Source organism: Paroedura picta, chromosome 3 (assembly GCF_049243985.1).
Source record: "Paroedura picta isolate Pp20150507F chromosome 3, Ppicta_v3.0, whole genome shotgun sequence".
NCBI classification, from domain to species: domain Eukaryota; kingdom Metazoa; phylum Chordata; class Lepidosauria; order Squamata; family Gekkonidae; genus Paroedura; species Paroedura picta.
The window spans coordinates 83,766,703-83,787,610 of record NC_135371.1 but is presented as its reverse complement, the minus strand read 5'-3'; the positions used below and the strand labels follow the sequence as shown (position 1 = coordinate 83,787,610).

At 45.7% G+C, this 20,908-nt stretch overlaps 1 protein-coding gene across 3 annotated transcripts in view; it reads right to left on the bottom strand.

The window, feature by feature from the left end:
* RNF130 (ring finger protein 130) overlaps positions 1–20,908 on the bottom strand; it is a 127,914-nt gene that overhangs the window by 38,281 nt on the left and 68,725 nt on the right. For all 3 annotated transcript variants that reach the window (XM_077326609.1, XM_077326610.1, XM_077326607.1), the window contains exons 5-6: positions 19,769–19,851; positions 803–899 (exon numbers count right to left, since the gene is read on the bottom strand). In XM_077326609.1, coding sequence (XP_077182724.1) covers positions 803–899; positions 19,769–19,851 — 180 coding nt within the window. The remainder of the gene's footprint in view (positions 1–802; positions 900–19,768; positions 19,852–20,908) is intronic.

Below are 20,908 nucleotides of genomic sequence, written 5' to 3'. Positions count from 1 at the left end.
CTATTTTTTGCTGCCAACAAGAAACACTCCCTGTCCTCCTCTAAGTGACTATCTTTCAAATATGTAAAGACAGCAATCATGTCCCCTCTCAACCTCCTCTTCTCCAGGTTGAATATTCCCAAGTCCCTCAACCTTTCCTCATAGGGCTTGGTTTCATTTATAATTTGTTCCCTTATAACTGAGAGGGAGAAGGGAGGCTGTGTGTTGAGGGAAAGGAAGTCAGAATGTTCTACTATGAAATTTGAAAAGATGTTTTCATGGAGCAAACTTGCTTGATCAAACAAAGTATGAAATAAAAGTTTTAGTGTAACACCACTTATCTCAAGGCATCACTTATCCCAACTTGCTTTGGTCTTGGTTCATGGGCATGAAATAGATTATTATTTATTTATTTATTTATTTATTTGATTTGTATGACCGCCGCTCTCGGAAACCGGCTCGCGGCGGTTCACAATGTTTTAATACAAATACAATATATTAACCATTAAAATTCCCCATTAAAACCCCATTAAAATAATGACTGAGATTAGAGGCTAATGAGGTACAAGAAAGGAAGATTATTTTGAGTGAATCAGATAATCTTTTAATCTAAATTTACACCTTGAGCTAAGTGGAAACTTCATATTTCATGGTCTTACTTAAAAACACAGATGATTTCATGTAAGCAACAGCTACTCATGCGGGCAAGGAAGAGTAGCTCACAAATCATAGAATTCCTGTCCTTTTACTGATTTGTGAGTTTACTGTTTTATGATAATGTTGGAAATCAAAACCTCTGCTGAGTAAATAGCTTTCAACTTACCACAATTCCCAGGGCTTTCAAAATATTCAGTTTACACATAGGACAGGTACAGTGTTCACTGAGCCATGGATCCACACAGGTTTTGTGGAAAACATGCCTGGAAAAGAACAAAGAAACATTTTTTACAGAATGTGACATAAAACAAGATAATAATTTCTGATAGCCAGTTTCGGGAATTCTAATAAAACTGCCATTCTTCCTTTAGTCAGACTCTTTGCATAAACTGCCTTCTGCATAACACATTGGAACCAAGCTTCTTCAATGTAGTGAGTTCACAGGGGCAATTTTTATCACTTTTCCCCTTGCCCTCTGCTAAAGCTGCTGTTGGTCAGGGGACCCTTCTAAATATGACATGAGCACTGGCATGGGGAAAGGGAAGGGGCTGGCTGGTGCTGTGCATAATCAACAGTGCTGGGCTTTTCGACCTTCCTGGCCCCGACCTATGGTGTCCTTGCATGCCTCTATGAGCTCCACGGAGCCGGCAGGGGTGTCCCCCTGCCCCCGCCATCATGTGCGGTGAGGGCCCGGACCCTCCCCACTCACCTACGGCCACTGCCATTGTCAACGTTCCTTTCAGGCCTCCCACCCCTGGCATGCAGTGCGTGCGCTGCCCCGGGGCATCAGCGTTTGCCGGGAAGCCCTGTCCCCATGTGTACATGGGGAACACCGGGGCATCCTGTCCTGATGCGGCCACCATGCATAATGGGTATATGTATTGTTTACCAAAACATGAAAGCAAGAAATATCTGTTTTTAAAAGAAACACCGTGCAGGATGAAGGCAACCTGAATAGCTCAGATTAGCAGAATCTTGTAAGCTAATGAGGGTTCATCCCCAAAATCCTGGTTTGCTATGCAGAGGAAGGCAATGGCAAACCACCTTTATTATTAGTTTCTTGCCTTAAAAACACGTATGGGGTCGCCATAAGTTGGCTGTTACTTGATGGCACTGTTCACCCACACACAAAATGAAGGCCAGTCAAGCACCTGTAAATAAAACATTTTTTAAAAATAAAAAAGGTCCTATTTCTAGCTTATTGAAATAAAACATGCTGGGCCGGGGTCATCTGGAATAGGAGATTAGCCCCACAGCCAGGCAAATGCCAGCCAGGGCAGGATTCCCTATGTGGAAAAGGTAAGAATGTCTGTTGTGGAGAGGGGAAGTGAAGGCTGCTTTCAGACTACTTTGTGTATTGAAAAGCAGGGTATAAAAATCAACTCCTCTTCCTCAACATAGGATAATTTTGTAAGCATCCCAGTTACAGGTCAGGCTTGCAAGTCAAATTTAATGGTTTTGATGGTATAAAATGGCTGCTATACATAACCTCAAACTGGCTGTTCGAAGAGCATGATATACAAGCTATCACCTTACATGAGATTCAGTGCTTATGTGTGTAAACAACTCATGTTATTTGTGGAAATAGTGGTCATTCTGCATCATTGTACCCAACTCAAAGACAGAGTCATTAGCTAGCTAGAAAATGTCTTGTTTGCTGTTAAACAGCAAAGCCAATAATGACCAAAGAAGTTTATTGAGAGTCAAGACAGAAATGAGAGGATCTGCAGAGTCGATCCTCTTCTCCGTACCTGAGGCTGTTTCTAATTAATGCTAAAAATTTTAAGATAGTTTATAGTTTATAGTTTATAAACTTTATAGTTTAAACAGTTTTTTAAAACTAAATTTTCATCTCTAGTTCAATATTAAGTCTCAATCAAGCAATCACCTGTATTAACACAAACCATGAAAATTTTGAGTGCCATTTCGGAACTAACTTTAAAAAGTGGGTTAGTAACCAATTCAGACATTTTAATGGGTGTGTCTATGATGGAGTTTAATAAAATAATAAGGTTAAAATAGCTAATCATTTTGTTTCTTTGTCTGATGCTTCCTAAGGTGTGGATCTAACCTTTCCCCACTATAAGACAATAGTTTTCCCCAAGGACAGAATTGCTTTGCCCCTTTGTTTGTGTTTTTGGTAAACCATCTGACAAAAATGCTGATTCTGTAAACTTAGGCAGATTGTGAGTGGCTGGGCACGAAGGGTTGTGTTAGTCCTTGGCTCTTGTGGCACAGGCAGCTGGGCCAGGAGAAGGAGACAATCACCACTTTGGGGTCAGAAGGCGAATTTCCTCCAGGCCAGACTGGCCAGGAATTCTGGTTTTCTTGGGGGGGGGGGACATCATCTGGGCATGAAATTGGAGTCATTGTAAGTGGGCAGTTAGTTGTGAGTTTCTGCAATATATATGGGGTTGGATTAGATGACCCTGGAGGTCCCCTTGAACTCCATGATTCTATGGTTCTAAACTTAAAGCACGGCACAAAGCACGGCCAAGGAAACACAAGAAACTTCTAGCCTTGGATCAAGAATCTCTCACCCTGAGATAACTGTTCATGGGTTTCCTTCTTTGACCAAGTGATGAGATTACTAGATTATGGAAACTCCACTTATATTGTTTACCTGGATTTCAGTAAGGCTTTTGACAACGTTCCCCATGATGTTCTGATAGGTAAACTAGAGATCTGCAGACTGGATTTTTGGATGTTTAGGTGGTAGGGAACTGGTTAGAAAACTACACCCAAAGGTCTTATCCACTCTTGCCCAGACAGTGCTGTTAAGACTCGATCCCCCCTCAATATTGATTAATGTGTATATTTCGCCAGTTAAAAACCCAGAAGGAATTTTGAAGTATGAAGAATTAATGAACTTTTTATCCTCCTTAAAAATGGACTATCCTGCTTTTAACCTCGTATTGTTAGGTGACTTTAATGCACACATATGTCACAAATCTTTTGCTGTTCCTCCCATTAGCTTTATTCACTCTAGCTCAAATAGTACACCCAAAGAATAGTTGTCAATGGTATTTCATCAGATTGGAAAGAGGTGAGCAGTGAGGTGCCCCAGGGATCAGTACTGAGTCTGATAGTTTTAAACATTTTTATCAGTGATCTAGATGAGGGGGTGAAAGGACTCCTCATTAAATTTTCAGATGATATCAAACTGGGAGAAGTAACAAACACCCTAGAACAGCAGTCTGCAACCTTTTTTGGGTTACGGATGGGGGGGGAAGGGTGATCCAGGCACAGCGCATGTGCGGCAGCCCCTGCGCATGCACGGCAGCCCCGCGCAAACGTGCATGTGCAGCATGTCCGCGCATGCACCCAGTGGGGCCGCAAATGGGCACGCGTGGCAGTTTTGTGCATGCTCGGACCTGTTGCGCATGTGCGTTTGCACTCCTGGTGGGGCCACAAACGCGCACGCACGGTACTGAGCTGCGGTGGGGGGAGGTGCAGGCGCCGGCATAGATCTGCCGCACCTGTGCATTTGCACCCACTGGCACGCCTGCACCTGTGCCTCCCCCCCACAGTGCGCTCCTGGCACAGCGAGTGCCATGCCGCGCAGGGGGGGGCGCCTGCTGGTTTGCAGGCACCGGCGTGCAGGTGCCCACATCTCCCTCTCTCTGAAAAAGGTTGGGGACTGCTGAGTAAGGATTAACAAATCAGCACAATGAAGCCTAGGAAATTTCTCAACAAGCCTACAGAAATTCTCAAACCTCAAATTACAAAAATACATTGGGTGATTAAAACATCTCCAAATAACATAATGCCTGTTACTTTAAAAAACAATGCCCACTGAGCTCTCAGTCACTATTTTGGATGATGCTAGGCAAGCAAAACAATATTATTGAGCCTTCCATGCCTTGGAATCTGTAAAGCAAAGCTGGGGGACTGAGATCAGTAGCGAGTGGACTTGGGGAAAAACAGTTCTTGAAAGTGTACCATCCAGTACCTTCATGTCCCCTGACACAGAACAACTGGACCAGACTTTTGCTGGGGAGGGGCTGCTGGGATCAGGAAAGATGGAAAGCTGAAATCAGGGGAGAAGATAAAGGCAAACTGGTTGATTGGTGGGTGGGAAGAGAGAAGGAAGCAGGCCAAGGGAAGAGACCATGGATGCTGCCAGGGAAGAAAGAGATGTGTGCTGGGAAACAAATTCTGCGAAGCGTCCTCAGTCATGCAACTTTCTGGCCTGCCTGGCTGACAATTTCATTTATCAAATGGTAGATGAACCCACAAGAGGTTCAGCCATACTGGACTTAATACTGACCAACAGGCAAGAGTTGGTGGATGAGGTGAAGGAGGTGGGGACCCTAGGGGGAAGTGGCCATGTCCTCATTGAATTCCTTTTGAGATGGGGGGGCAAGGAAGCTGGTAGCCTGACGCGGTTGTTGGATTTTCGTAGGGCAAACTTTAATAAACTCAGAGACATGATAAGTGTCATACCATGGACAAGAATGCTGGAAGGGAAGGGAGCATGTGAAGGGTGGACGCTACTCAAACAAGAGCTATTGCATGCTCAATCAATGACTATCCCAGAAAGACGAAAACACTGCAGGAGCTCTAAGAAGCCTATTTGGACGAACAAAGAACTTCAAGAGGAACTAAGAAAGAAAAGGGAAATGTTCAGGAAATGGAGGGAAGGACAGAGCTCTAAAGAAGAGTACCTATAGGTTACTAGGCACTGTAGATCAATCATCAGAAAGGCCAAAGCTGAGAGTGAGCTAAGATTGGCCAGGGAAGCCCATTGTAACAAGAAAAGATTTTTCAGTTATGTGAGGAGCAAACGTAAAGTAAAGGAGGCAATAGGCCCACTGTTGGGTGCAGATGGACAAACGCTAACAGAGGATGCAGAGAAAACAGAAAGGCTCAGCACCTATTTTACATCTGTTTTGTCCCACAGGTCAAAGGGTTTAGGCACATCTAGAGATGGCAGTAGCCAAGGGATAGTGTCTGGGTGGCAGGTTGATATGGACAGAGAGGTTGTCGAGAGGCATTTAGCTGCACTGGATGAGTTCAAATCCCCTGGGCCGGATGAAATGCACCTGAGAGTGTTCAAAAAACTTTCCAAAGAACTTGCAGAGCTCTTGTCCATCATCTTCGGGACCTCCTTAAGGACTGGAGGTGTCCCGGAGGACTGGAAGAGAGCAAACGTTATTCCGATCTTCAAAAAAGGGAGGAAGGATGACCCGGGAAACTACAGACCAGTGAGTCTTACCTCTGTTGTGGGGAAGATAATGGAGCAGATATTAAAGGGAGCGATCTGCAAACATCTGGAGGACAATCATTTACTTGGATTTTAGTAAAGCTTTTGATGATAAGGTTCCCCATGATGTTCTGATGGATAAATTGAAGGACTGCAATCTGAATTTTCAGATAGTTAGGTGGATAGGGAATTGGTTAGAGAACTGCACTCAAAGAGTTGTTGTCAATGGTGTTTCATTAGACTGGAGGGACGTGAGTAGCGGGGTACCTCAGGTCTCGGTGCTCGGCCCGGTACTTTTTAACATATTTATTAATGATCTAGATGAGGGGGTGGAGGGACTACTCATCAAGTTTGCAAATGACACCAAATTGGGAGGACTGGCAAATACTCCGGAAGATAGAGAAAGAGTTCAACGAGATCTGAACACAATGGAAAAATGGGCAAATGAGAACAAGATGCAATTTAATAAAGATAAATGTAAAGTTCTACATCTGGGTCAGAAAAATGAAAAGCATGCCTACTGGATGGGGGATACGCTTCTAGGTAACACTGTGTGTGAATGAGACCTTGGGGCATTTTGGGCATTTGGGCTGTATCAACAGGGGCATCACATCAAAATCACAAGATGTCATAGTCCCATTGTATATGACACCGGTCAGACCACACCTGGAGTACTGTGTGCAGTTCTGGAGGCCTCACTTCATGAAGGACGTAGATAAAATTGAAAGGGTACAGAGGAGGACGACGAAGATGATCTGGGGCCAAGGGACCAAGCCCTATGAGGATAGGTTGAGGGACTTGGGAATGTTCAGCCTGGAGAAAGGTTGAGAGGTAGAAATGATAGCCTTCTTTAAGTATTTAAAAGGTTGTCACTTGGAGGAGGGCAGGATGCTGTTTCCGTTGGCTGCAGAGGAAAGGACACGCAGTAATGGGTTTAAACTACAAGTACAACGATATAGGTTAGATATCAGGAAAAAATTTTTACGGTCAGAGTAGTTCAGCAGTGGAATAGGCTGCCTAAGGAGGTGGTGAGCTCCCCCTCACTGGCAGTCTTCAAGCAAAGGTTGGATACACACTTTTCTTGGATGCTTTAGTATGCTTAGGGCTGATCCTGCGTTGAGCAGGGGGTTGGACTAGATGGCTTGTATGGCCCCTTCTAACTCTATGATTCTATGAAAACAATAGGGAAGGAGGATATTAGGAAAATGAGATGGCCCCTGCAAGCCCCCTGCTTATACGTCACTATTACATGAGGGGTTTATTATTTGTGTTCCTTTAAAATGGCAAGCAGTATTAATTGTTTCAACATATATGTCTCCATTAACATAGAAGCATATTTAAAAGAAATATTCATCAACTCAAATTGACAAGGCAGAAATCTTTAACACTTTATCACATTAAAATATGTAATACATTCCCCTATGCACAATGTCTCTGACTTGGATAAGATTTTATAGAATCTTACTAGCTTCAAAGCCCATTCGTAAGAACGTGCCTTGAAAGGGTCCCCTCCCCTGGCCCCTGGCCAGGGTGTTTAAGGTGGTTTTGGGCCACAGCTTGCAGCCTGATCAAGTGGGGCAGGCGGGGGCTGGCCAGCTCGTTAGCAGACCCAGGACAGAGCTCCTTAACAGGCAGCCAGCATGCTGGGAAGCCCAGCCTAGCAGGCCAACAGGCCCTCGTTAGCAGGGCCAGCCTAAGGCCCATTATGCATGGCCGCCGAAATGGCGATTTTGGGTCACATGGAAAACGTGGGGGGGGGGAAGATGCGAAGCAAACTAGTTACGCACGGGATGGGGCGCAAAACCAGGAGTGGCGGGCGATGAGGCGTCGATGCGGAGCAAACGGGAAGCGAGCCAAGCGCGGCTTTGGGACGGCAAGTGGCATGCTGCGTTGGAGGCGGATGCCAGGAAGGGTGGCCACGGCCTGCGCAGGCGCAGGCCTGGCTGCCGGGTCCAAAGGGCATGGAAGGGGAGAGAGCAAGCTCTGTAGCCGTGGGCCGTGGATAAATGGGATGGAGCACAGGGCAGCCGTGGTGAGGCCTATTATGCACGGCCACTGGAACGGCAGCATGGAGAACGCGGAGGAGGAAGAAGCAAAGCAAACCGCTTACGCACGGGATGGAACGCAACGGCGGCAAAACCCAGAGTATCCAATTATGCACGCGGCTACTCCAGAGTCGCTTCTGGTTGCGCTCTGGTCCTGGGAAGCTCCACTTTCCTCCCCATCTCACTAACGCAGCTTTTCCGGTGGCATATGTTGACTCTGTGCCCGGTTGCCGCCTGCAGCATGCATAATTGGTGATTTTAGCCGCTGCTATTCCACCCCGAATTTGGACCTTCCACTCCGTGCATAATGGGCCTAAGAGACCAAGAAGCCCTCCACCTCCTGATGGCTCCCGGCATTGAGGTGCATCTGAGAGTAGATTCCAGGGGCAGAGGGCAGGAGCTGCAGGGGCAGAGCTGGCTGCACCCTGACTGGCCCTATTCCAACTTGGACAGCCTGACATGTTCCACCCCCCAGGCTGTTTCACAAATATAGAGAGGAACCATGGATAAGGATTAGTTCTGAACTCAGTTGTGACTCAGTCTATTCTCAAGAGAGTTCTAAAACTAGAACTAACAGCATTTACACCACTGGCCTTTCCAGTGAACAAAGCCTATTTCCACTCCATCTTAGTTTTTCAAATACCTGGACTTCAGTATTCTGGAATGCCATAACACTAACATACTAACTGGTAAAATTTCCCTCGGCCACAAGGAGGACAGAATGCAATTTCAATTGTTCATTTCTTCTACAGACTCCTAGAGAGTACAGATATTCTTCCAAAGTAGACCACTAGGTTTACATGAACTTCATTCATGACTACTGGCAATCGTATTGTTTCTACTACTACGTCTAAGAGATTGCCCATACATCTCAAAGAAGCAACCATGGGACAAACATCTAAGTCACTAAAATTGTTTTTGTCTCACCTCCTTGACAAATGGGTTTTGTATTCAAAGGGAGCGAGAAAGTATGGATGCTTTGAAATTCTGATCAACCTTTGTGTGACTGCATGATATTACAAGCAGCTTTGGATAAGAACAGAAAAATGGATTTTGAAAAGGCAAGAATTTGATAAAAATAACGTATGATTTGCAGTGACCAAACTTTTAAAAAACAGACTGAAGGAAGAACATTTCTGTAATAACATGCAGAAGGATATCAAACCTGATAATGATCATAACACGTTGTTAAAGGCCAAAGAAATGATGGTTACATCTGCTCTCATTCTGTTATATACATAGCTAAACACTAACCAACATGGATCCAATGGTCGCAGCATTAGTAAGGTTGAGAACCACTGCTATAAAGATTCATGGAGGATGAAGAAAAATCTGTTTGAAAATCAAAGGGATATATTTTTCAGCAATACCATTAACAGAAAGTATTAATAAGCTCTCACTATATTCAGAGGAGAATACATGGAGAAATGCTATCTTTAACACTTTCACAGCAGCCTCCTGGGCAGAGACTGTCGGGGGCCTGTCCAGACTCTGCTTCCAGCCCAGGGGGACAATTAGAATGCACGCAGTTTGCTGTTCGCCTCCTGATTGGCTAGCCCTCCTCAGGCCCGCCCCCCATAAACCCGGTGATGCCAGTGGCCGCCATTTGGGCACTGCATGTTACCGGGAACAGAGGTGAGCATGAGAGGGCTGCTTGCCGTGGCCCGCCCACACCTGCGGAGAAGGTATCTGCCAGCTGGGGCTTGCCCAAAGGGAGTGCAGCAATGGCTGCTGCCGCTGCTGCTGCTGCTGCATTATGGACAAGTGCAGCACAGACTGTACTGACTGGCCTGGCCTGCTGGAACAAGAAGAGCCGGTGCCTGGCTACTGCAGGAGGGATAAGTGGGAGCACCGCATCCTCCAGGCCCGGCTCGCCCTTGCTTCCTTACCGCTTCACCCACTAGTTCGCACTGTGAGGCCTCGACGCCCAGAATGGCCTCGAAGCCCACAGTAGCCATGCATCTAACGAGCTCCCAGGCGAGCAAGCCGATTAGAGGGCGGGAAGGCAGGAAGACAATTGAGCAGGGGTCCGTCTTGCGCCACCCACCTTCACAACTCCGGCGCCCCCATTTCCGTTTCCCCCTTTCCTCCCCTCAGTGCTGCCTCCTGCCATTCGGAGCCCGCTTCCCTGTGCTCAGCCTTGGAGCATCTGGCATGTGTTTCGCCCCCCCCCCCCCATTGCCCTGCTCCTTGTGCTACCTCTGCGCCCACCGAGTTGCTCACAGTGGTGGAAGGCCACCGTTAGTTCTGGCTTCTTTGGTCCCGGCCTGGCTACTAAGCCTGCGCAGCCAACTGGCAAGGCTCCCTGATCACACCGCAGAGGCTCCCTGGTCATACCGCAGAGGGTCTGCACCTTTATGCTTGGCACTTTACCGCTACCTCCTTGCACCAGCCATCTTAATGGCAGTTGCTTTGCCTCAAATGGTCCAGTTATGCTCAGTGTCACTAAACTTTATTGAAAGGTAGGCACAGGGTGTAAGTGCCCCCTGTCAGAATCCCAGTTATTCTGCCATTTGGTTTATTATTGGTTTTGTGACTGATATCTGAAACTGCCTAGCATGTGATGTTTCCCAGTCCCTGCCCTGGTTTGCACCTCAAGGCAGAATTCTCTAGCTAGTAGTTTATGGCAGGAGCTTCCCATAACAAAGCAGTACAATCCCATCCTCCCTTATCCTCCCTCACCTAGTTGCACTTTGCACCCAGCTGGTAGGAATGTTTGGTCTGCCTTTGAAACTCGAGTCATTACCTTCTCATGGGAAGGGGGGGGGAAGGGGATGTCTCTGTGTTTTATATTATATATATGAATCCCTGTGTGCATCTTTAGTTCTATGTATCCTGATAGATGTCTTTGCTTGAGAATAAAGTTTCTAAAACTGAAGTATGCTTGCCTTCAAGTCTAGAACTCTGAGAATTCCTATGGATTGTATCCCTGGTCTCAATATGAAGCCAGAGACAACCACAGAATCTTCTGAAACTGCAGCATCGACTTCTGCAACCCAGACGGAGGCTCCGGTGGGAGAAACGGCCAATGAAGCTGTTAGGGAGCGTTGGGGACATCTACAGAGCAGCCCACATGGATATCGGGAGCAACTAGAGTGCTCTACATACCCTCATGGAGCAAGAGTATGGCCTTGAGGCATGTGACGGAATGGAGAGGACAACGTCCTTTGACACGCTATGATGAAAACCAAGCCAGCTGGCCATACAGAGTAGGCCTGCGGTCAACTCGTCATGGAGACCAGGGCAGCCAAAGATGTCCTGGAGCTACAGAGCCAGTTGGACCATATGACCAACTGGATGTCAGCCATCCTGACAGGGGAGGATGAAGGGACATGGAAGACTGCCTGCCAACTCCTCACTGATGTGGGCAAGCCGATCCCAGGGGCGCTGGTGGACCACTAGGAACAGAGTCCTGGTGCCCAGGAAGAGGGGTCAGAGGAGGCAACAGCCACACGCGACCCAGACCTGAGAGGCCCATCAGCGTCTGCCTCCCAAGCCACTGCGGGTGCTAGTCGAGTAACCCCTTGTCAAGCGGGGCGAGAAGGGGCGATGCCATTTGACCCGGAACCTGAACCGTGGAGACGGGTCCACAAATTTCATGGTTTATGGTTACTTGTTCTTGGATGGGGCCAATCAGTTCCATTCCGTAGATTTCCTAGAAGGTGTAGCAGCAGAACGGTATGTGGGCCTTTTCAATTTTGATGCCCCTGAACTTTTGAACTATGAGCTGTTTGTATACGCCTTCCGTGACTGGTTCGAGAACCTGTTGGTGGGAGACGTGGCCAGGGAGGAGCTTCATAGTCTCCGCTAGGGCACTAAATCGGTGTCCCAGTATGCGAGAGAGTTCTGACGTCTTACGGCCTGGGTCCTGGACTGGTCTGAAACTAACTGGGTTCATGCCTTCTGTGATGGTATTCCAAGAGACCTGTTGCAGCAGTGTTTGGGGCAAGCACACCCGGTGACCTTAATAGGATAGATTCAGCTGGCTGTGGTAGGGGCGATCGCTCAGTAAGTCCCATTCCCCTTCTGCTGATCCCAGTGACTCTATCAGACAGATTGGAATAGGGGTACAGGTACAAGGGGTGTAGTACTGTGTGTGTACTAGGACTCTGATAAACCCCAAGATGTTATGAACTTCAGGTGTGGGGTTAGTGCCGCTAAAGCACTGTTATGGTTTGCGCAAATGGATGGCGAGTTTTCCAAAGGTGAGGTGGACTGCACAGCCCCGCTGAATCTAGACATAGAGGAACATTGGGAGAGGATCCAACCCATAGTGGCCCCCCACACGACTTTCCAATTTGTGCTTGGTCTGGACTGGTTGAGGAAGCATCACCCCAGTGTGCAGTGGAGGGCTGGGTCCTCACAATTAACGATCCGGGATATCGGGCCCACTATACGGAGTCTGCCCCCTCCCTGTGCGGGACAAGGGGCAGAAACATGCTAGTGTGGGTGAAGACACTACAGTGGGGCTTCCTGAGGAATATTGGGACTTGAGATCAGCCTTTGAGGAGCACGAGTGTGATAAATTGCCCCCACATCGAAAGACAGACTGTGCCATTGAACTAAAACCTGGGGAGCCATTGCCAAAATCTAAGATTTATTCCATGAGTCCCCGTGAAATGGCCCAACTGAGAGCATTTCTGGATTTGGTGAGAGGTTTCATTTGCTCTGCGACAACTCATATGGCAGCTCCAGGTTTGTTTGGGAAAAAGGATGGATCATTAAGGTTGTGCACAGACAACAGGGGCTTGTACGCAGTGTCTATGTCCATGTCCAATGCATACCCCCTCTCCAATTAAGGATTTACTGGAACAGTTGGGGAAAGGAAAGGTGTTTCTACAGAAGGGGGAGGATGGTCATTTATACTCCCTAGTGTATATTTCCAAAAAGTGTAATGAGATGGAGCGGAACTGGGCTATTTGGGAGAAAAGGCAGCTACCATCAAATTAGCTTTGACTATATGGCAGCACTGGCTAGAAGGATCCCCCTCCCTATTTGAAGTGTGGTCCGATCATAAGAAGGCATTGCAGCAGCTGCAGAAACTGACTGCCAAATTTTGTGGGCCCAATTCTTCTCACACTTCTTGTTTATGCTTAAAAACCTGCTGAAGAAAATGAACTTCTTGGCCAATGCTCTTTCATGCCTCCCCCAGCACGAGAGTAAACAAGAACCATTGGTAGACTTGGTGTTTAGTCCCTCTCAGTTAAGTCCGGCTGCAGTGACACATAGCAAGGCATCAGCAATTGGATCCACCCCGGGGGGTTGGCTGCAAAAGGACTTGGGTGGAGACAGCGAGTGTCCCCGATTTCGCCCCTTTCTGCAGGAAAAGCAGGGGGTCTTTTGTAAAGGGGATCGGCTGTATGTTCCTGTGGTGGAGCAGGGGGAGATTCTTTGGAGATGCCATGATTCCAAATTGGCTGGGAACTTTGGCTTTGTCAATACTTTACACCTAGTGAGGCAACATTATTGGTGGCCTACCCTATGCACAGACAACAGGGCCTCTTGTGGCGCAGAGTGGTAAGGCAGCCGTCTGAAAGCTTTGCCCATGAGGCTGGGAGTTCAATCCCAGCAGCCGGCTCAAGGTTGACTCAGCCTTCCATCCTTCCGAGGTCGGTAAAATGAGTACCCAGCTTGCTGGGGGGTAAACGGTAATGACTGGGGAAGGCACTGGCAAACCACCCCATATTGAGTCTGCCATGAAAACGCTAGAGGGCGTCACCCCAAGGGTCAGACATGACTCGGTGCTTGCACAGGGGAAACCTTTACCTTTACCTTTACCCTATGCACGGATGTGGAGAACTATGTGAAAGGATGCTCTATATATTTAACGGCTAAAAGCTCAGGAGGGAAAGCAAGGGGCCTTCTACAATCCCTCAGAACCTGTGAGGGCCCTTGGAAGAAAATCACCATGGGCTTTATTACTGACCTGTCCCCGAGCCAAGGAAAGATTGGTATTTGGGTGGTGATAGAGGTGTTTTCTAAACAGGCCTATTTTATCCTGTGTACTACCATACCCATGGCCCCAAAACTGGCTGCGCTGTTTATTCAACACATGTACAAACACCATGGTTTGCTGACACGTTGTCTTTCAGATCGGGACCCCTAATTTGTTGTGAATTTTTGGAGGGAACTCCTAAAGATGTTGGAACAAGCCCTGACTTCGGGATACCACCCCGAATCTAATGGTCAGACTGAACGGATCAACCAAGTGTTAGAGCAGTACATGTGTTGCTTCATTAACTATCAGCAAATGGATTGTGTGTCTTTGCTCCCTCTAGCTGAGCTCACCTACAGTAATTGAGTACACTCTACCATGGGGGTCTCTCCTTTCAAAATAGTGTACGGTAGATATTTGCTGGTCACACCAACATGGACATCCGCCCTGGAGAGCCCCCCAGAGTTGAAGGTAATAGCAGATTGCATTGCAGCTAACTGGCCTAATATTGTCCAACTGTTAGAGTCAGCAAAAGCAGACTACAAGAGAGGCAGATAAGAAACGAAGTCCCGCGCCTGAATGGAAGAACTGCTTCAGAGGACGTAGTTGGGATTGTGCTTGGTATATCTGAAGCAGGACTAGCCACTCCGCAGCCTCCCCTTCCAGGTGGATCCTGATGTGGTGCACCTGGGTTGTTTCATTCCCAAGCACCTGGCCATGCTCTGTCATGAAAGTTGCTTTCATGATGAAGTAGGACAGTTTCTTGGAGGCGCCATCGAAAGGTGCTTGAAGCTTCTGGAGACTGGAAGTCCCTTGGGTCCCAGGACAGGTGCAACTGGTACAGTAGCAGCAGCCAAGGCAGCAGCAGCGTAATTGCCAGCTGTCTCAGCTATGGGTGCTGCAGATGGGCCTGTGCCTCCATCTTGTCCCCACTCATCAGGGCCGTCATAATTCTGGTGAACATGAGTGCACCGGTCTTCCATCTCCTTGTTCACCTTTACATTCCAAGCCATACTCGGGACACCCTACCAGGTCACCCCAGTTTGCTAGTTCCCAGTTGTATGTCTAATACACTGGCACTGTGCAGTCACAGGCTGGGTTGGCTCAAACCCAAAGGGTACTTGGGTGCTGGCACCTTGTTTCCACGACAGAGTGCTCACCATATACGTGGCCATGTATTGGTGCCCTCCCAATCCTCCAGCTATATTCCCATTGTCTATGGAGGTCCCCTCTACGCGGGTAGATTTGGATTCTTGGCCCTTGGTGTCTGACATGGTAATGCAAACAGTGGTGCAAAAGGACAATTATTTTAGTCTTGGCAATCTATAATCCAATCTTTAACCGGTCCTATTAAATAAAAGAGTAAGGCCACCTGGGGAGGAGTTAGGGTGAGCCCTGTCCAGGATAAAAACTCAGAGGGCCCAATCAGGAGCCACGAAGCAGCTCCTGATTGGGCCCTCTGAGTGTCCATCCAGGGCCAAGCAGCCAATGGGGAGGCGCGCAAAGCCTTCCTATTTGCCCCTCACCAGGACAGACCAAAATTCCATTCACCCAGCCCAGTCTGGCTGCCAGTCTGCTCCTGACCACCAAAGGGAGAGGAGGTCAGTAGGGAAGCCAAGGGGGATGAGAACAGAGGCTTGGACAGGCTGCGCCAGCCCTTTTCGCCCCAAGGCTGTCCTAACTGCCATGACCAACTGTAAATTGCCTCAGAACCCTGACAGAGCTGGCAAGAGGCTGCAGAGTGCTCCCCCTCCCCCCTCCCTTCAGGCCTGCTGCGAAGGAGCCTCTGACAGCCCCTGACTGAGGGGAGGGAGGCGTTTCCAAGAGCAACGCAGGGGAGTCTGAGGGCCTTCCTTTTGAGGGGGGGAGCTTTCCCCTTCTGCCAAACAGTTGCCTGACAGGGAGGGCACAGAAAAGCCCCTTCTCACTTAAAATACTGCTCTTGCTGGGGGTTAGACACAGCCAAGCCATGTCTTTCTTCTTTGTAACTCTCTGCAGATTTGAGGCCACTGCACAGTGTTATTCTGCAGAGGAAGCTGGCTCTTTTGTCTCCTGTTTCATCTGCACAACAACCTTGTGCAGTAGGCCTCAAGTCTTTCAATTCAACAACAACCCGTGTGGGAAGCCTTAAATGTTTCTTCTCTACCACAACCCTGTCCAAAGTAGCCCTTTCTGCCTGGGGAGCTGATCTTTATACTCTGCAGGTGAGCTGTAATTCCAGGAGCTCTCCAGGCCACACCTGTAGTTTGGCTACCCCTGGGTTGGAAATATTCCTGGAGGTTTGGAGGTGGGACTTCAAAATTGTACAATGCCTCAGAGTCCAGCCTTCAAATGAGCCATTTTTGCCTGCAGTTGGTAGGGAGTGGTGCAGGAGTGTCCCTCCTGGCCTATGGGTTATGGCCAGCCCTTATCAGCAACTGTTTGTATTCCCGGGTGCAGACAGGCAGACCAGCATCAGTCCTGTGAGTCTGGAAAGTGCAGGAAGATCTAAATAAATATTTACAGCCTGAAACTATATAGAGAACAAGTAAATGTCTGGAGACACATAGTAACTGAAATAGTAACTGGCAAATAACCTTGGCCTGGCAAATATAAAAACAGTATAAAAAACCTTACTAAGGTCAAGACTGCTGTGCACAGACAGTCTTCCTCTTAGGGTTGCCAGCTTCCCTGTGAGGCTCGCTACCCCACCTCCCTCATGGGGAGTCTGCTATGGGGAGAGAAGGGGAAGACGATTGGAAAATGCTTTGAGACACCTGAGGCCTGCTGGGTCACTGCGGCCCATTCCCAGTTCTCTCAGATCTCTCACAACCCTACATACCTCACAGGTTGACTATTGTGGAGAGACAAATGGAAAAGGTGTTTGTAAACCGCTTTGAGACTCCTTTGGGTAGTAAGCAATGGGGTACAAAAATCCGTTCTTCTAAGGAGCAACCATGAAAGAAGCATGGGGGCACATAACATTTTACCAACAGTGAAAATATGGGAGACAGAAGGAACAGGGTGGACACCTGTGTACTGTGACTACCCTATGTGTATTAGGGCAGAGGAGAATTTCGGTGAATGTGGCCTAATTCACACAAGAAGGGAAATGATGCAGAACTGGGGGGAATTGGTTGCCATCTTCCCCTAAGAAGAGTCTCCAGTCTGATTTTCCCTTCACATGAGGACATGGCTCTGGAAAGCTCATCTGTAACCACTATGCCACAATTCCCAAAGGTCAGTCCTCTCCCACAATCAACGAACATTCCACACCACAGGTTCTTGACACCCATGGCCTCATTTGCCACCATGCCACCACAACCTCCCACACAACACACATGACAACCCCATGCCCTTACAGACTGGACAACTCCTCCCTTTCCTCTTCCCACTGCCAAGCTCTAGCACCCGTTGTATTCTTGGAAACAACGGGCTTTGCCCCTAGTTGACACAATAAGCCGATTGCCACAATAAGCAAAATTCTTTATTTTAAAAAGTTTCTTTGTTAGAGATTAACAAGCTGCGCCTACAAGCTTTTTGCCAAGACTGAATAAAAGGTGGCTACAAGTGTGCTTTAGCCTTCAGTGCCTACTAGCCCCCCTTGGTACCTACTAGACCCCCTTGTGTCTTTGATCCATGCTGTAGATCAAAGATACAACACCCCAGGAACTGAGGTGATAAGACAGCATTGCCTGGTAATATAACAAGGACTATAATTCACACCCAAACACATCCCAACATTCTAACCCCTAGCTTAAAATATTCTAACAACTAACCCCTAACCCAAGCTATAATAAAACCAAGTAGCTATTAACGTGATGGAACCCCTCATAGAAAGTTAAGAAAATATAACGACAAAGGCAAAGAGGTTTTGACAACCCTACTCAGAGATTTAATCAGACAGATGTATGTAAAGTGTAGAATTATTCAATTGTTTTAACAAACTTAAATTAATGTGTGTTTTTAACCTTATTTATGGTTGTATTTTTATTACTTGATGTTACAAGAAGGGTGGGTTAGAAAAATAGTAGTAGTAGGAATTGTTAATAATAATAATAATAATAATAATAATAATAATAATAATAATAATAATAAGAAGAAGAAGAAGAAGAAGAAGAAGAAGAAGAAGAAGAAGAAGAAGAGTTGGTTCTTATATGCCGCTTTTCCCTACCCGAAGGAGGCTCAAAGCGGCTTACAGTCGCCTTCCCATTCCTCCCCCCACAACAGACACCCTATGGGGTGGGTGAAGCTGAGAGAGCCCTGATATCACTGCCCGGTCAGAACAGTTTTATCAGCGCCGTGGCGAGCCCAAGGTCACCCAGCTGGCTGCATGTGGGGGAGCGCAGAATCGAACCTGGCTTGCCAGATTAGAAGTTCGCACTCCTAACCACTACACCAAACTGGCTCTCTAAGTCTAACTGCAGTTACAGTAGGGTGGTTGACATATTCAAAAGAGGAACAATTCCAAATTACGGTAAAGTTGAATATGTATCTTTAGTCTGAGCAGGGAGTTTATGGGATATGAATACAGTACTGGCACTTGACATACATTTACAGAATAGGTGATAACTACATTTCTCAGTAAACTTCAATTATATAGGTTTGGAAATGTAAGAAAGAACTGCTTAAATTTCTGGAAGCAGAGAACTAGGAGAGGTGGAGAAGGAAAGGGAATTTGCTAATTCAGGAACACTAGAGCTAGTAGGAGTTATTAATACTAGCCAACAGTATCTACTGAATTGAATATTGTATGTATTATCTTTATTCCAAGAAATAATAAAATCAAGAATGCCCAAACCTACATTAAACAAGTGATGTGGTATTTCTAGAAAAGAAAATCTGAACGTTTTCCTGAAAAATATCCAATGTCCTAAATGGAGAATGATTGGACTTCGTATGCTTACTTTGACATAGTTAGTGAATAAATGTAAGAAGTACTCTATATTTATTTTATGTCCCAAAAGCAAAAAAACAGTTAAACTGAAAAGCCCAAATCAAGTGATGTTTAAATGTAATCCTCAAATAAATTCACAACTTTACATAGATATTTTAATTTGAATAATACTTCTGAAACTTAAAAAACTATACAGTATATACTTCCCTTATATTTCAATTTGAGGGGGGGGGGGTTGAATCCACTGAAAACTTTTGTCACAACCAAATTATTGGCTTGGATATCACCTAGATTCCCCCTGAACTTTGGCTGCTTTCCTAAGCTATTTCAGGGGGATCCCCTGTTCTCCTGGTACAGCATTTCAAGTGAAATTTTGGGTTGTTGTGAGATAACAGGGGGCTACTTGGCAAAAATCTCCCCCATATGCCTATGGAAATCTAGATGGGATCTAATCCATTATATGTCATGTACCAAGTTGTTCATTTATGTATTACAAAAGAGATCACCAGGACACCTCATGATTTGCAATGTTTGATAGTTGTACATCAGACTGATGACTACAAGACCCCTTCCAGTAAGTGAGAGAAGACATACGAATAACAATCTCAGTGTTCACTTATATTTGACCTACACAGCCAATCAGGTGAATTCAACTTGATTCTTTTACTTATATTATTATTGTAAATATTTGTGGTTTATCAAATCAGTAAAAGAATTCTTAGGGACATGAAAGACATTAATTGCAACTTTGAAATGCCCAAGCTTGCCTAAGATTGTATTGGCAATCACATCTATTTTAAAAATCCATGGATCAAATTGGATATTTGCCACAGAAAAATAAAGCACTGAAAGATTTTCTTTCCCACAGCCTTTAGCTGTTTTGGTCCCACTTTCCCCTCTATTTTCTTCATTCACAAATACCTAACATTTAAATCATCTTTTTAGCATCCCCTCAAACAATACAGAGCAATATTGAAAGTTAATGTAAATCAGAGAAAGAAAAACTCCAAATACATATATTCCCAAGGATAAAACGTTCTCAAACAAAAGAAGAAAAACTGTAGGCTTACTTGCATGGCAGAATACGGACAACATCATTCTGTTTGTAACTTTCAATACAGACAGCACAATGATCGAAGTCTGGGTCTGTTTCCTAAAATGAATATAAAAGAAAATTCATGTAATAACCAGCACTGAACAAATACCTTGATCAAACAGACAGAATTTTTAAAAGCCACCAAGAGTCTTCTCAGACAATATCGTCTCAAATGGTCAGAGTATCCTTTCCTAAGACCCCTGGAAGATGACAGGATTCCAAGTAGCCCCCTGTTATCTCACATACTCAAATGAACTATGAACTGGAAGCACTTTACTGAAGCTTTTATAGTTCCTAAATACAATTAGCTTCTGTTAAATACTAAAACAAAATCCCTTTTTCACACACAAGAATGTAAGCGTTTGCTTTCATTGTTAATGGCTTAAAAGCAGAACATCTATCACTCTTTATAAGTTATAGTTATTCCTAGCTGAGAAGCAACTACTACAATATATTGCTACATACATTTTGCTAAAACATTCCAAGTACTCTTTCTATATCATACCTTTTTATGAGCTTAGTAACATGCCTACACACTATGACCATTTAAACATCACCTTGTAATACATTTGCTTTCAAAGAGGGAATCTCTTTATAACACCCGCTGCTTTGCCCATGCCCCGACATTAGGATGCATGTATGCATTGATTTTATTGAGGCCTTGGGTTTTTAACTTAAATATTAGTACTAAATTTTATAATTGTGTTCTATCCTACAGAGGCTTAAGTTCATTTCTCTTATGTTTACACTAATGAATGACCAATTTTCCTGCTGTCCAGACTCCATTTTGTTAAATTCTACATAAGTTGTAAGGAAGGTAGCAACTAGACCTAAGTATATAGATGAATTTACTGCAGACTCTCATAACCAAATATCTATAACTCAAAAGAGTTTGGGGGTAAGTTGAAGAAATAAGAAACAAAGTATCAACATTCCTCACCATAGTGGAATATAACTATTGCAGCTGTGTTAATTTATTGACTGGTGAACTAGAGAAAACAATTTTTACACAAAAAATTATCTAAATCATAAATGGGGATTATATACATGAAGAGTTAAATAAATTTTAACATATTACTATATTTTGTTATATTTTAGTGAGAGTTTATTTTAA